Consider the following 17,091-nt stretch of genomic DNA (forward strand, 5'->3'; position numbering starts at 1 on the left):
TTGCAGTACGCAACAAAACGCTAAACACAAGTCTATTTTGTTTCGCCGGGATCTTATCACATCTTGCTGACAGGAATGTCTTGGGTAATCAATGCCATCACTATATGCAGATTTAACTGCAGTGCAAACGCAACTCAACGCCCTATTCATACCATAACTTAGGATTTGAGCACCATCATGGCAAAGAAAGTCAAATTCCGTGAACCGGTCACCCATTGACAGCCAGTGTGCGCAAATGTCCGTTTTAACCTGAGAAGTCCCAGAAAATCCTGTTCCACCACCGAAGCCCACGTGGATTCCAGAGATGGGATGGAAATGCAGGTTTCAGTCCAAGTTTGAGACCTCTGTGTTTGTGCAGCAGGCTTGCACTTGCTACAAAAAAATAGTAATGTTAGAAACAATTAGCAGAAATCGTTTGCGTTGATCATTCGAGATTGGGAAGCAGTGGCAGTAAGATAAAAGGAACAGCAAATTTTCTCCGACGAACTAATACAGTGCACAGCTGGATCGAGTACCAAAGCATTTAAAGACTAGGATGCAAGGAAAATACACAGTGTGTTCTCTTGTTTCAGTTTTAGCACCATTGCCTTTCTGTTGTATGTGAAAACGATCTGGTTCTTGGTTCAGTCAGAGCCCCCAGTCTGAGAATCTCCATGAGTCCACCGGGTAAATCGGGGTCCGGTGACTGCGAATCTACGAGTGTGCTGGAGACTGAAGATAGGGTTTTGGGGGCGGTGTTAGAGTAATTTTTGGGTTTAAGTCATTTACATTTAGCAAATGGCTTTGGCTGCCAGTTTTCTGTTCCTTGACAATGTATTGTGAATTTAATTTGGAACAATGCATTTCCTAAAAGCTGTGAATCCCGGTCCAGAGAGGATGCTGGCGTCTGTGGGATGGATGTGAACCAAAAGGTGTGAAGTTTGTATGTACAGTGGCATGCAAAAGTTTGGGCACCCCTGGTAAAAATTCCTGTTACTATGAATGGTTCAGTGAATAAAAGTTGATTTCCAAAAGGCATAAAGTTAAAGATGACACATTTCTTTAATATTTTAAGCAAGATTACTTTTTTATTTCCATCTTTTACAGTTTCAAAATAACAAAAAAGGAAACGGGCCCAAAGCAAAAGATTGGGCACCCTGCATGGTCACTACTTAGTAACACCCCTTTTGGCAAATATCACAGCTTGTAAACACTTTCTGTAGCCAGCTACGAGTCTTTCAATTCTTGTTTGGGTAATTTTGCCCATTCTTCCTTTCAAAAGCCTTTTAGTTCTGTGAGATTCTTGGGCCGTCTTGCATGCACTGCTCTTTTGAGGTCTATCCACAGATTTTGGATGATGTTTAGGTTAGGGGACTGTGAGGACAATGGCAAAACCTTCAGCTTGTGTCTCTTGAGGTAGTCCATTGTGGATTTTGAAGTGCGTTTAGGATCATTATCCTGTTGTAGAAGCTATCCTCTTTTCATCTTCAGCTTTTTTACAGACTGTGTGATGTTTGCTTCCAGAATTTGCTGGCATTTAATTGAATTCATTCTTCCCTCTACCAGTGAAATGTTCCCCTTGCCATTAGCTGCAACACAAGCCCAAAGCATGATCGATTTACCCCCGTGCTTAACGATTGGAGAGGTATTCTTTTCATGAAATTCTGCACCCTTTTTTCTCCAAACATACCTTTGCTCACTGCGGCCAAAAAGTTCTGTTTTAACTTCATCAGTCCATAGGACTCGTTTCCAAAATGCATCAGGCTTGTTTAGATGTTCCTTTGCAAACTTCTGATGCTGAATTTTGTGGTGAGGACTCAGGAAAGGATTTATTCTGATGAATCTTCCGTGAAGGTCACATTTGTGCAGGTGTCACTGCACAGTGCACCACCACTTCAGAGTCTACTAAATCTTCCTGAAGGTCTTTTGCAGTCAATCGGGGGTTTTGATTTGCCTTTCTAGCAATCCTATGAACAGTTCTCTCGGAAAGTTTTCTTGGCCTTCCAGACCTCAACTTGACTTCCACCATTCCTGTTAACTACCATTTCTTAATTACATTATGACCTGAGGAAACGGCTACCTGACACCGCTTTGCTATCTTCTTATAGCCTTCTCCTGCTTTGTGGGCATCATTTATTTTAATTTTCAGAGTGCTAGGCAGCTGTTTGGAGGAGCCCATGACTGTTGATTGTTGGGATAATGTTTGAGCAGTCAGGGTATTTATAAAGCTTTGAAAGTTGCATCACCTGGTCTTTCCTAATGATGACTGTGAACAAGCCATAGCTCTAACAAGCTAGTTAAGGTCTGAGAGCTTTGTAAAAGTTATCTGAGAGCTCAAAACTCTTGGGGTGCCCAAACTTTTGCATGGTGCCCTTTCCTGTTTTTCACTCTAAAATTATTTTTAAAAAAATACACTAATCTTTCTTAAAATGTTGAAAAGAATGTTTCATCTTTAACTTTATGAATTTTGGAGATCAGTTCATCTTCTACTCACTTAACTATTCTCAATAACAGAAATTTTGACCAGGGATGCCTAAACATTTGCATGCCACTGTAGCTTCAAAAGAAAGCATTGTCTATACTTGGTAAATATGGAATTGTCCTTTGTGTTTAGCAAACAAATATTGAGCCCCACACTGGGCCAGCAGACCTTTCCACGGAAAGCATCTCGGAATGCCTGCTGTACCTTGTTTTGTCGAATAAAGAAGCTGCTTTGTATCTACCAGTAACTCCCTCTCCAGTGATTTCATTCACGCAACAACAGGCTGTATATGTGTGTGAGTGGGTGGGCAGGAGTGTGGAACGAATGAGACTTGATTTCGCTGTTGGTGCTTCATTGCTGGGTATGTTCTGTTCTTTTGTGTTCTATGTAGTTCCACCAGGCATTGTAGGCACATTATGTTAGGGATGGAATGTGTTGCAAAATCTCGGGCTGACCCCAGTACATCCTTGCGTGTGTTCGCTGTTAACGCAAATCAGACATTTTATTGTATAATTCGATGTGATTAAGTAAATCTGAATCGGAATTACATTTTGGAATTGCAGATGGTTAATCATTTGGCCATGATGTAAATAATGAGCAGGATAGCAGGCATCAGGAGGAGACGTACTGTGCCACAAATAAAATGGGTAGTCACAGAAACCAATTTAATAAAATAAATAATTTATATTATTGAATTTTATTAAGTTTGAAATGGAGAACTAGAAGACAATATAGAAAAGAATTACATTCTAAAGTCAGTGATCTGATAGGATAAAGAAATGTCAGGATTAAAGGCAAAGTAAAAAATAAGAATAAGAAACCTTGGTTCTCTAGGGATATTGGAACTCTGATAAAGAAGAAGAGAGAGATGTATGACATGTATAGGAAACAGGGAGCAAATAAGGTACTTGAGAAGTATAAAAAATGCAAAAAGTACTTAAGAAAGAAATCAGGAGGGCTAAAAAAAGACAGCTTTGGCAGTCAAGGTGAAGGATAATCCAAAGAGGTATATTAAGAGCAAAAGGATAGTAAGGGATAAAATTAGTCCTCTTGAAGATCAGAGTGGTCGGCTATGTATGGAACCAAAAGAAATGGGGGAGATCTTAAATGGGTTTTTTGCGTCTGTATTTACTAAGGAAACTGCCATGGAGTCAATGGAAATAAGGCAAACAAGTAGTGAGGTCATGGAACCTATACAGATTGAAGAGGAGGAGGTGCTTGCTATCTTGAGGCAAATCAGAGTAGATAAATGCCCAGGACCTGACAGAGTATTCCCTTGGACCTTGAAGGAAACTAGTGTTGAAATTGCAGGGGCCCTGGCAGATATATTTAAAATGACTGTATCTACGGGTGGGGTGCTGGAGGATTGGAGGATAGCTCATGTTGTTCAGTTGTTTAAAAAAGGCTCTAAAAGTAATCCAGGAAATTATAGGCTGGTAAATTTAATGTCGGTAGTAGGTAGATTATTGGAAGGAGTACTAAGAGATAGGATCTACAAGTATTTATATAGACAGGGACTTATTAGGCAGAGTCAACACGGCTTTGTGCGTGGTAGGTCATATTTAACAAATCTATTAGAGTTTTTCGAGGATGTTACAAGGAAAATGGATGAAGGGAAGGCAGTGTATGTTGCCTACATGGACTTTAGTAAGGCCTTTGACAAGGTCCCATATGGGAGGTTAGTTAGGAAGATTCAGTTGCTAGGTATACATGGAGAGGTAGTAAATTGGATTAGACATTGGCTCAATGGGAGAAGTCAGAGAGTGGTAGTGGAGGACTGCTTCTCTGAGTGGAGGCCTGTGACTAGTGGTGTGCCACAGGGATCAGTGCTGGGTCCATTGTTATTTGTCATCTATATCAATGAGCTGGATGATAATGTGGTAAATTGGATCAGCAAATTTGCTGATGATTGGAGGTGTAGTGGACAGTGAGGAAGGTTTTCAAAGCTTGCAGAGGGATTTGCACCAGCTGGAAAAATGGGCAGAAAAATGGCAGATGGAGTTTAATACAGAAAAGTGTGCAGTATTGCACTTTGGAAGGACAAACCAAGATAGAACATACAAGGTAAATGGTAGGGCACTGACGAGTGCAGTAGAGCAGAGGGATCTGGGAGTACAGATACAAAATTCCTTAAAAGTGGTGTCACAGGTAGATAGGATAGTAAAGAGAGCTTTTGGTACATTGGCCTTTATAAATCAAAGTATTGAGTATCAGAGTTGGAATGTTATGGTGAGGTTGTATAAGGCATTGGTGAGGCCAAATTTGGAGTATTGTGTGCAGTTTTGGTCACCTAATTATAGGAAGGATATTAATAAGGTTGAAAGAGTGCAGAGAAGGTTTACAAGGATGTTGCCAGGACTTGAGAAAGTGAGTTACAGAGAAAGGTTGAATAGGTTAGGGCTTATTCCTTGGAGCATAGAAGAATGGGGGGAGATTTGATAGAGGTGTATAAAATTATGATAGTTATAGATAGAGTGAATGCAAGTAGGCTTTTTCCACTGAGGCTAGGGGAGAAAAAAACCAGAGGACATGGGTTAAGGGTGAAGGGGGAAAAGTTTAAAGGCAACATTAGGGGGAGCTTCTTCACACAGAGAGTGGTGGGAATGTGGAATGAGCTGCCAGATGAAGTGGTAAATGCGGGCTCACTTTCAACTTTTAAGAAAAACTTGGACAGGTACATGGATGAGAGGGGTATGGAGGGATATGGTCCAGGTGCAAGTTAGTGGGACTAGGCAGAAAACTGGTTTGGCACAGCCAAGAAGGGCCAAAAGGCCTGTTTCTGTGCTGTAATGTTCTATGGTTCTACAGATGTGAATTCTGAATTTTTGATGGTGGCGGTGCTTGTTCCAAATGTGAATATCAGAGTGTAAAGGAGATTCTTCTTTGTAAATAGGGTCATTGATTTCAATGCAAACAAAAAAAGCACACGAATGGTATATCAAAAACTTCATTAAGCCTCTGTCACAACCACAGATACAGCAGTGCAGCAGATTTGGCAATTGCACTCATGAATATGCATGTGTCAGCCAATTATTATTTCATTGTGACAGTATTTAACTCCATTTGTTCCATCGTAGTGTTTGTCAAGACTTGAACTCAGGACATAGCTATGCTTCGCTTTCTGTATTGCCTGAGGAATTGGACTGTCGACTCAACTGACTCTGAAGATTTGTCACTAGGGTATGTGGAGACTGGACCCAAATGCAGGACGCAGGCACTGAAGTACTAGGGGCAGGACAGGAACAACTAAAGGATAGAACAAGATGGGGAGACTGTGGCATGCAAGGGTGATCCTGGGGTTCAAAGAGTTCATGGCAAATGCAGGGCCCTGGAGTTCACAGTAAATGCAGGGCCCTTTCTAGGCTAAAGGATGGGTCTATGGGACAAGGAATGATGGAGGATAGCCCCTGGGCAGGCCGCATTACTTCTGGGCAGGGGCCAGCCTCCCAGGCAGGAACACAGGGGCCTGGGCAGGTCGCAGGGCACCTGGGCAGGATGCAGGGCACAACCCATCAGAAGCGAGGGGTAGAAAAGAGTCGGAGTCCCCCCACCAGGCAACGGCAGTCCAGCCTGCTTACCCAACAGAGGCAAGGGATTGGAAGGGAGCTCAGTCCAGGGTGACTACAAGAACGGACTTACAAAACTAGATGATTAACAGTGGGTACTCCAAGCCGAGGACGAGACAGGATAGCCGGGCGAACAGTGCAATGGCGCAAACAAGGCAAACTGGACGGAACAGCAGGTACAAAACGAACAGAACAATCCCCCAACTAGACTCAGTCCCAGAGCCCCTTATATACACCTGCAAGCCAATAGGTCTCAGGTGCACCTCCTTAAGCCAAGATGATCCTATTTGGGCTTAAGGGTGAAAGGAGGGACAGCTACAAGACCCAGAGTCCAGATTCCATGGACCAGATCAAGACCTAGAAAGCAGGCTCCGGACTGGACCATAACAGTAACCCCCCCCCCCCCACACCCCATCAAAGGGAGCCTCCAGGTGACCAAGGAGGGGCTCTAGAGCTGAAGATACAGGTGGGTGAATGTTCAGACAAGAGGGGACCCCAAGGTGACAGGAATAGACTCCAGTGCTTGCGTGCTGGGTCCATGACTGGGGGGGGGGTTGTTCTGTCACAAGGGGACATGGAGACTGGACCCAAATGCAGGATGCAGGCACTGAAGTACTAGGGGCAGGACAGGAACAACTAAAGGATAGAACAAGATGGGGAGACCATGGCACGCAAAGGTGATCCTGGGGTTTAGAGAGTTGATGGCAAAGGCAGGACCTTGGCTAGGCCAAAAGATGGGTCTGGGGACAAGGAATGCTGGAAGGATAGCCCCCAGGCAGGCCACATTACTTCTGGCCAGGGCCCAGCCTCCCAGGAAGGAACATAGGGGCCTGGGCAGGTCAAAGGGCACCTGGGTAGGATGCAGGGCACAACCTGTCAGAAGCAAGGGGTAGGAAAGAGTCAGAGTCCTCAGGGCAAGACAGGCTTCAGGGTTCCTGGCCACCTCCCAGGCAGGAACACAGGCCTGGGCAAGACACAGAGCACCTGGGCAGGTTGCAGGGCACCACCCATCAACACTGACAGCTTCACCTAATAAGTGTTGAAAGGGTCAGAGTCCCCCACTGGGCAAAAGCAATCCAGCCTGCTTACCCAACAGAGGCAAGGGATCAGAGGGGAGCTCAGCCCAGGGTGACTACAAGAACAGACTTACAGAACTAGATGATTAACAGTGGGTACTCCAAGACCAGGTCAAAACAGACTAGCCACACAAACCAGACACTAATACTACCCCTACCCAACTAGACTCAGTCCCAGAGCCCCTTATATACACCTACCAGCCAATAGGTCTCAGGTGCACCTCCTTAAGCCAAGATGATCCTATTTGGGCTTAAGGGTGAAAGGAGGGATGGCTACAAGACCCGGAGTCTATAGTCCACGGACCGGATCAAGACCCGGAAAGCGGGCTCCGGACTGGACCATTACAAGACTAGCATATTTTTTTAATTCTTAGTTGTTCTTTTCAGCCGCAGTGTAGGCTTTGTTGTTCATTTGAGTGTTTTAGTCCACGGCCCTTTATGGCCCAGAGTTTATTGTTTTCTTTTCCCTTTAACATTGCTCGCATTAAAGTCTGTGAACTATTGACCTGCTTCAGTGTCTCTCACTCCGCACTAGGGCCATGTCCGCACCGGGTGACAACCTCAGCTAATAAGTGTTGTTTCAGCATTAACGTCTGTATTCCAAATCATTGAGGAGTATTGTTAGACATTAAGGAGCAGGATATGGAATGTGCTTCCTGTCATAAGAATGGAAGACAACTTCCAAAGCTGAATGTACGTCTACCTGAAGAAGTCTAATCTGCAGATGCCTGAAGAGAAAACTGGGTTGTGGGATTGAACTGGGACTTTATTTCAAATATAGCCACCAGCACAATGCATCAAAACTAAGTGATAAACTCTGGAAATACTCAGCAGTTCAGACAGCGTCGGCAGAGAGAAACAGAGTTAGTGATCTAATAAAATCAGCCTAAAACATGAGCTGTAGTTCTCTCTCCACTGACCAAATAAGTATTTATAAAATGTGTGAAAGCACAACAGCTTTTAACCCACAGTTGTCAGATTCTTGAACAGTCCAATTGTAGAATAAGATGGACTCTTACATTCTACCTTGTTCTGATCTTGAACTTTATTGTTTACATGCACTGCACTTTCACTGCATTGGTATTGTTTTACCTGTTCTTCCTCCGATACACTATGTAATGATTTTGATCTGTATGAACAGTAAGCAGGACAAGTTTTTCACTACATCTTTGTACATGTGAGAATGATTAACCAACACCAATACAAAATAATGAATATTGTAGCATGTGAATTGCAGGAAAAAAAATGCAACAGGGTCCATTGTTCAGCTTCTGCAAGTGATAGTCAAAAATTCATGCTATTGTTGATAAATTATATATTAAACAACTAAAACAACTGCACTGCTCCAAAGAGCCCTACATGAGGTCATTCTTACCCTCAGCCATTAGGCTCTACAGTGAGTCAACCTATAGCCGGTGAAGTGATGACCCCCTCCTTTTAGACTTGTTGTGGTAGCTTATTTTTTATTCTTTCTACCTCTCTTCTAATATTTATATATTTCTACTTTGTAATGCCACTGACAAACAATAATTTCCTTTTGGATCAATAAAATATCTACCCATCTTTGTCCATCAGTTTATGACAAATGTAGACTTAAAATAATGAATTGTAAATAAATGCCAATTGCAAGAATAAAAAAATAGTGCAACTCACATTTTGGGACCTAAATTAAACAATAAAATTGTATTTTGTAGTCCCTTAACAAAGTTAATATCCCAAGGATTTTCACAGGCTTGATATGAAACAGCTTACTAATGAGCCTCATAGAGAGTTATTGGGGCATATATCTAAAATTTTGGCGAAAGATTTTAAGGAATTTCCTGAAATATAAAAGAGGGCCAAGGGTAGTGAAGAGTCTAGAAGTGGTGGAGAAGAAGATTATAAAGTTGTGGAGAATACAAAGATGGTGGGTATTGTTTTTGTGGGCTTTCTTGAAGCAACTGTTTATTGAAACAGAGACATTCAGTCAAAATGAATTTAACAAACTAACTCTTTATTCAAAACACCACAGTACTGGTTACTGCTTTATAAACTCTATTACTGTACACAGAATCATAACTCTGTTTTCTGTTGAAAATAGAACTATACGATTAGCTAAACTGCTTATGAATATGAAATAATATAGTCAGTTCATTTCATGCATAGATGTCCAGATATAAATTAACTTCAAGTACCAATGATTGTGATACATCACATTTGTCAGTACATTCTTTCTCCTTTGTTATGGCTGTTGTAAACATTGTGAGTTGTGAGTGCTCCTGTAATTACGTGCCATTATAACTTGTGTACCTCTACTGCATGTTCATTCTGTATTTGACATTCTCCATCACCATTACTGTGTGTGTCAAGTGCATGAAACAAATGTTGCACTGAGATTCTTTAAAATCTAACATTCACCTTTGTTGTGTGTGATGTAGATCCTAGTACCCCCAATGTAATTCCATGGTTTCATCATGACAATTCTCCACACACATTGGTTCATACTACCCCCTCTAGTTCCTCTTCTTTTCTTCCATTTGTCTTTTTAAGGGGCTAATTTTAACTTAGTTGTGTATGGAACTACTGTTTCATCAATACCTTAGAGGACATATCATGGCCCACACCTCTAATCCCTTTCAGACTCTTGACCAAAATGAGAAAGTTCTCATTTACAACTTGTAAGAAATCAACATGCACCCTCCTGAAAGACAGGCATTATGCTTTCACTGGAGCAGTGGCCTCTCATCCTGATGTACCGAAAAAGTCTTCAAAGTCCTGTTTGTTATCAAAACTCAAAATTCAAATCTGAAGTATCTGGTGACAAGGCAAATCTACACAACTTCTAAGTTTACTGTACATATCATTTAGCCACTACCTTCACATGGGTAATTCCCATGTGTTAGACATGAACATCCTTCAGTATGCATACCCACTGTATTTTCACAATCATCACTGCAACGTGATTGTTTTACTAGACTCATTTCCAGAGGGCTGGGTTCATGTTAAGTGGAACATGGCAAATGGAGAACTTAAACTATTAATTAAATGAAAACCTCACATTTGCAATGGTGACAATTAAACTACCAGATTGCAATAAAAATAATTTTGCTCATTGGTCTCTTTTTAGAATATGATTACAAATACACAATCATATGAACAACAAATAGGATTTGGAGACTTAGGAGTACTTGGCTGACTTTGCATTTTAATAAAATTACAGCTGGTCTCACAGTAACTTTTACTCTGCATTCCAGTCCACCTATGATACCCTTTTCTAGCCTTGTGTTTCAAGATTCTAGCTATCTCTGCTTTAAAAGCATTCACAGGTTCTGCTTCTTTTGCCCTTTAGGGAAAGCGTTCCAAAGACTCACAACCCTCTGAATTCCTCATTATTGCTTTCTTTCTAAGCAGTGACTCCCAGTCCCAGTTTCTTCCATTAGACAAAATATTCTTTCTATATCCACTTTTTAAGACCTGTCAGGAAGTGTGTTAACAGAACAATTGGAATAGACCATTGACGATGGTGTTGCCAATGACCTCCACATCCCATCACTAAGAAAAAAGGGATATTCCTTGACTATGAAGTAAAGAAACCATTGAGTGCCGTCCCATCGAGCTGGACATTGAATAGGGAGGTATTGGATGCATATGGTCTCGCAACTTATTTGTTATTTAGCAAAAGTAACTGTACTTTAAAAGTGGATTGGTTTGCCTCTGAGATATTCAAACCGTATATTATTTATGATTCTTGTAAGAGATATTTCAGTAATTCTACTAGAGGATTCAGATGGCTGTGGGTGTGAGAAGCGATTGCAGGACTATATAAGAAAGAAAGGTTGCAGTTAGATTGCAGGATTCAATTAGAATAGGAAGCAATAGGAAGAGTAGCAATTAGAATTGCTTTAAGGAGTTTAGTGATGACAATTGAGTTTTTGGAACTCCCTCAATCCCTTGGTTCTTACCTGCTTTGGGTGAAAAAATCTTTCACATATTATGCTGAAATCTATAGCCCTTTATCTTCAGCCTATTCTTTCTTATCAGAGGCTCCTCTTCTCACTATCCAACCTGTTTATGCTCTGCGTTATTTTCTGCACTTCAGTCAGGTCTGCTTTCAGCCTTCTCACTCCAAGGAAAACAACCAGATTTTCCAATGCCTCCTCAAACTCCATCCCAATCAATATACTGGTAAATTTCACTGCACACTCTGCAAAAAGAATTGCATGTCGGACTCCTAGCTATTGCATAACTAAGGTTATGCAAAGTTATTAGGAGAACCATGAATGTCGAGGGAGGTGATGGATTTAGTCAAGAGGAAAAGTAAGTAAAGCTTGGGAAGCTAGAATCAAAAAGAGCCCTTGAGGATTATAAACAAGCCACAAAAGACCTGACAAAGTGAATTAGGAAAGCCAGAAAGGGCCAGGGAAAGTCTTTGGCAAGTAGGATTAAAGAGAATCCCAAAGCATTCTATCTATATCTTGAGCAAAAGCAAGTCGGGAGAGGGAGGACTACCTGAGTATAATGGCAGGGTGGAGGGCATTTGCTTGGATGTGCAGGATGTGGGTGATTTTCTCAATGAGTATTTGCATCAGTATTTATCAAAGAGTAGGATGTGGAGGAAAGGGAGTGTAGTGCTGAACGTATTGATATGCTTGGGAACTTTGATGTAAGAAAGCAGATAGAGTTGAGTTTTCTAAAGAACATTAAAATGGATGACCCAAGGGCCTGATGGGATATAGCTCAGGTTATTGACAGAGGCAGGAGATGAGATTGTTTGGGCCATGACAAATGTCTTCGTGTCATTTCTAGCCATAGTCAAGATCCTGGAGGACTGGCAAGTATCCATTGTTGTTCCATTATTTAAAAAGGGAACCAGGGATAATCATAGAATCTATAGATCAGTGAGTCTCACATTAGTGGTAGGAAAGTTACTGGAGAAAAATTTTAGGAATAGGATCTATAAGCATTTGGAAAACCATGGGCTAATTAGCTACAGCTAGCGTGTCTTACTAAATTGACGGAGTCTTTTGACAAAGTGATGAGCGTGATTGATGGAGGTAGATCTGTGGATGTTCTCTTCGTGGATTATAATAAGGTATCTGACAAGGTCCCTCGGGGAGACTCATCCAGAACATTAAGTGCATGGGATCAATGGTGCCTTGGCCACTTGGATTCAGAGCTGGCTTGCTCATGGAAGACAGAGGATAGATAATGGTCAAAGGGACTTATTCTAGCTGGAGGTCTGTGATTTGTGGTGTCTCACATGGACCTGTACTGGGACCTCTACTGTTGTGATGTATATGAATGACTGGAGGAAAACATAGATGGGCTAGTAAGTTTGCAGGTGATATGAAGATTGGTGGTGTTGTGGATAGCGTAGAAGTTTGTCCAAAGAATATAGCAGGATATTGATCAGTTGCTGATATGGGCATTGAAATGAGGTGCTTCATCCTGATAGGTTAAATGTAAAAAGACAGTATACTGTTATGGAAAAGACCCTTGAGCAGAAGGACCTTGTGGTCCAAGTTTATAGCTACCTGAAAGTGGTTACATAGGTTGATAGGGTTGTTAAGAAGGCATACAGCATGCATAAAACTCTAGTTAGGCTGTACCTGGAGTGTTGCATATAGTTCTAGTTGCCCAATTACAAGAAGGATGTTGAGATTCTGGACAAGGTGAAGAAGGTACTTACCAGAATGCTGCCCAGATTAGAGGGCATGTGATACAACGAGAATTTGGACAAACTTGTGTTGTTTTCTCTGAAGTGGCAGAGGCTGAGGGGAGATCTGATAAAGGTCTATAAGATTATGAGAGGCATAGGTAGAGTAGACAAGAAGTGTCTTTTTCCCAGGATTGACATGTCTAATGTCAGAGGGCATGCATTTAGGGTGAGAGGGTGCAAGTTTTTTTTTGCACAGAGAGTTGTGGGTGCCTGGGGTACTGGTACAGGTAGATACATTAGGGATTTTTAATGTGAGGGCAATGGAAGGAGATCGACATTGTGTAGACAGTAAGGATTAGTTCAGTTAGCTATTTGATTGTGGGCTGAAGGGCCTGTCCCTATTCTGAACTGGTCTATGTACTATTTTAACCTTCCCAGGTATACATTCAGTTCTGAAGGTGAGTGCCTTAAGGCCACACCTTCATAAGAGATCCACAATTTCATGTTCAATCTAGTCATTAGCTAATAACAATGCATTATGTTCTTTAACTAAGGTCAAGGGTTTCAAACGTGGCCAATTTCACTTCTTAGAAAGAGAGGTGAATAGACCAGTTGTGGTATCTCTAGAATCAGAACCAATAACAAGGAATTTCCAATGCAGTAGGGAGTGAGTCAGCAACAGAAGCAGCCAGATCTGCTGAGTTTTACCAGTATCTCCTTTTACTATCTAAATTCCAGGATATCACCATAGTAGTTCCTCAGTACCCTCAGTGCAACCATCTTCAACCACTTCATTAATGATTTTCCTTCCATTGCAATAAGTACAAAACATAGTGCTTACCCCTAACAGTCTGGGCTTAGGCTACTCCATAGACAGGAAATAATAATCCTTTGGAACCTTTCCAACAGATTGGAGTAGAGCAATACTGCTCCTAAGGAGGTGAGAGAAAATATGGAGAACTGTAAACTAGTTAACCTGCCGTCAATTGTCGACTTAATGCTGGAATGCATACAGCGAGATCATGTAGCAAGTAACAAATGATGGCAAATTGTGAACAAGAGCACAAACAAAAAGAAAGCAATGAAAAATCATATACAGATATCCCCCCCTTTACAAAGGTAGAGCGTTCCTATCAAACCTTTCTCAAGCCGAAATGGCGTAAAGCGAAGAACCATTAATTTATAAGAGAAAAATTTTCGTAAAAGTGAAAGTCCTCTTTGTAATGTGAAAACTGGTTACTAATGTAGGTCTTTTGTAAAAGTGAAGTGGCGTAAAGCGAACATTCGTAAAGCGGGGACACCTGTACTAAAACTTTCTAGGTGCATCAGTCTTGGCTGATTACATTCATGCAGCATGGAGACAAATGGAAAGTTGGCAACATAATAGAACATTACTAAGACTTTGTACTCGGTACTGTTGGTCAAACATTTAGTTAATATCAGTCATGAATCAGTTATCTAGTGTTTAAATAAAGCCTTCTGTGCCCAAAATAGAAACACTGAACTGAATCACTGATTGGGGCCCAGTCCCAGCCCAATAAATTGAAAGAAAATGGTGTTGAGCTTTTACGTGGAATTGAATCTTGTCATATCGAAAAGTTCCCCAGATTTTATATTTGAATTAGCAGACATCAGATTGTATAGAAACTATTTGATTAGTACTTGTAAGGGGCAAGTTCCCAGCCAGTTAACACCTGAGCAGTAGCCACATAGATAGAGTATTGAAAATAATGAGTCAGTTCAGTGTCTACTTTTATTGGTGTCAGAAGAAAATTGTTTTAGTGGTATTGAAGATAATTTTTGTTTCTATACACAGGATTTATATTAAAATTTGCATGAATAACCTGCAACAAAATCCAAATTATTCTTATAAGCCAAATCATTTTCTGTTGGGACTTTAATAAATTAAGTCCCTCAGACTTTATTTCCATTCAGATGCATCTTAGCTGATTTGCAAATTAGGTCTATATATTTCTATTAAGTTCTGACATACAATGATAATTATAATGAATACAATCACTTTTAATTGTTGCAGCTATTATGTGCAGAATAGAACAGTATTATCCAGACTGTGTAATTTTTTACCAGTGTGATTGACTAGTAAGTGACCTCAGAATGATCTAACGGCAAATTCAGTAGGAAGTAGGAGTGGTCAATAAATACTAGCCTCATCAATGAGGCCCATAGTTTGTGAAGGAAAAGAATATAGAACGTAAATATCAGATAAAACAGATTTGAACATGTCATAATACATATTTAAATCCTATAACTTATTACTATATATATGAACAGCCAAATTCCAGTATTTCAGTTACATTATTCACACCTAATTCCTAAAAGTAGATTTAATAATCATAATGTCTAATAAAATGATCCCATTTCTCTTCAGTAAAAAGTGCCATTAAACCAGTATCAACATCTGCATTCACAGTTTACAATCAATTGTGCAAGATTGCCAGAATAAATATATCTTTGTTAGAGGATAGATCCAAACATTTCTTCCTGTATTTTCACTTGCAGGCATATCACCTCAGTGAACCCTTATCCATGAATGTTTTAACCTCTTCATTCTGATACTATCACTTGCCTATCACCACTTGTCTGTTCAAATCCCTCAATCAACTAACTGATGACCTGCTCACCATCTACACAGCTTTATTCCCCTAAGCCACCTGAGCAAATCCCAACCGACCTACCTTCCACTTTCTCCTCATGGCACGCTCCCAGCAAAGCTGAGATGACTTTTTGACTGTTGCCTGCATCCGTTCCCAACAAATACATGAAGCTTTAGAAATCTAATGTCTCTATACTCAACTAATCTAAGTTACCTGTGTCTCTTTATACCCTGATATTGGGAAACTCTATTCTTGAGTTCAACTTATGCTCATTCATCCTAAATGCTAGTTTACAATTTATTCTGTTTGCAGAACATTACTGTACTTCTTCATTGTCAAGTTATTGTCTTCAAATGCTATTTCAACCAGGGTTATTTTATGGATGAATACTCACTTGTTCTGCTACTATGCAGAAAAATATCTTAATGTACAATTGTTTGTTTTGTAACTTTTCTCCACAAATGATATAATTTCCATTTTATTTCAATATTGGGAATTATGATTCCTTATGGAGGAATGGAGCAGGAACAATGTCTTTGAGAAATAGCAAACAGTATCAACTGCACTTGCTAGCTCACGGCAATATTACTCTCTTTGAAGAGAAACTAGAGAACGTAATTTGTATTGGTTAATTTCACTTCATTTAATGGATTTAAAGTGAGTGTTATTTGCTCAAATGGAGTTTGTAGTTATTACTGTTCTATTTAAAAAAGCTTCAATTTTCAAAGGGGCCTACAGTAAAGTGGTCAAGTACCTCCCTCTCATTTGTTTTCAGCTTTGGGAGTATAAGAACATGACTACTTTTTAAGTAAACTGAAGATATGATCTGCTGAGTTTCAGCCATGGTAACTTCCCCTTAATTTTTCTAGCATCTTCAGGAGTAGTTTTTTTGCTGGTGATTGAGACAGATTTATACCGGGTGATCTCATCCTGTTGAGCTACATCAGGATACGCTGGCACCCTCAGTCTGGCAGCTAGTATTAAAAGTGGCCAGCCACTAAATGGTAGGCATCTGAGCAGCTGGCAAGTTTCAATGATAAGTTGTTTAAATAGCAAAAATAACTTGATGAAGCATGTTCTCCAAAATTATAAGTAAAATGTTATAAAATTGAGTATCTTCTAGAAGTCTAAATTGTGCGATGTTCTGTTGGTCTGTGTGTTTTACACCGATCCCTGAGTATTCTGGTTGTATCACTACATTCTGGTTTCTTCATTATACAGTATGTCATTGCAATACAGTGTAAACCGGGAAAGTGATTATCCATCTGTACCGCTGCAGATCAGTTGCTGGATTAATCTTCCTCATTGTTTTGACCATTATGTTCAGATTTTCGTTTCTTATAAAACTTGATGTGAACTTTACTCATACATCCACATTTGAATCTACAATCAAATCAAAAAGAAAGCATTGTTATAAAGAATGAATGTTAACTGAACCCTTTCCAACATATTCCATGACATAGTATATAATTTCAGAATGGCATTATTTTATAAGACTTGAGGCAGGCAATATATGTTAACAAAGAAACACAATACTATGACAAAGAACTCCGTTAATAAAACATGCCACATGTCAAAGATGGTAAAGGAAAACTTTGCACATATGGTAGTTCATAGAAACATCAGTTTTAATTTATTAGTGATGCACCATCAATAACTCACTCTGAGACATAAAGACGAGATATCGGCTTTTATTGACTGGAAGAAGGAACAAGCAGTGGTTGACCACCATACT

General features: G+C 40.3%; 1 protein-coding gene across 1 annotated transcript in view; it reads right to left on the reverse strand.

The window, feature by feature from the left end:
• Window positions 1-9,075: 9,075 nt before the first annotated feature.
• The window catches only part of LOC140739171 (organic cation/carnitine transporter 2-like), a 73,428-nt gene continuing 65,412 nt past the window's right edge, over window positions 9,076-17,091 (reverse strand). The window contains exon 10 of the mRNA XM_073067204.1: window positions 9,076-16,739. Coding sequence (XP_072923305.1) covers window positions 16,649-16,739 — 91 coding nt within the window. The 3' untranslated portion in view covers window positions 9,076-16,648. The remainder of the gene's footprint in view (window positions 16,740-17,091) is intronic.

This window comes from Hemitrygon akajei, chromosome 15, assembly GCF_048418815.1.
Source record: "Hemitrygon akajei chromosome 15, sHemAka1.3, whole genome shotgun sequence".
NCBI classification, from domain to species: domain Eukaryota; kingdom Metazoa; phylum Chordata; class Chondrichthyes; order Myliobatiformes; family Dasyatidae; genus Hemitrygon; species Hemitrygon akajei.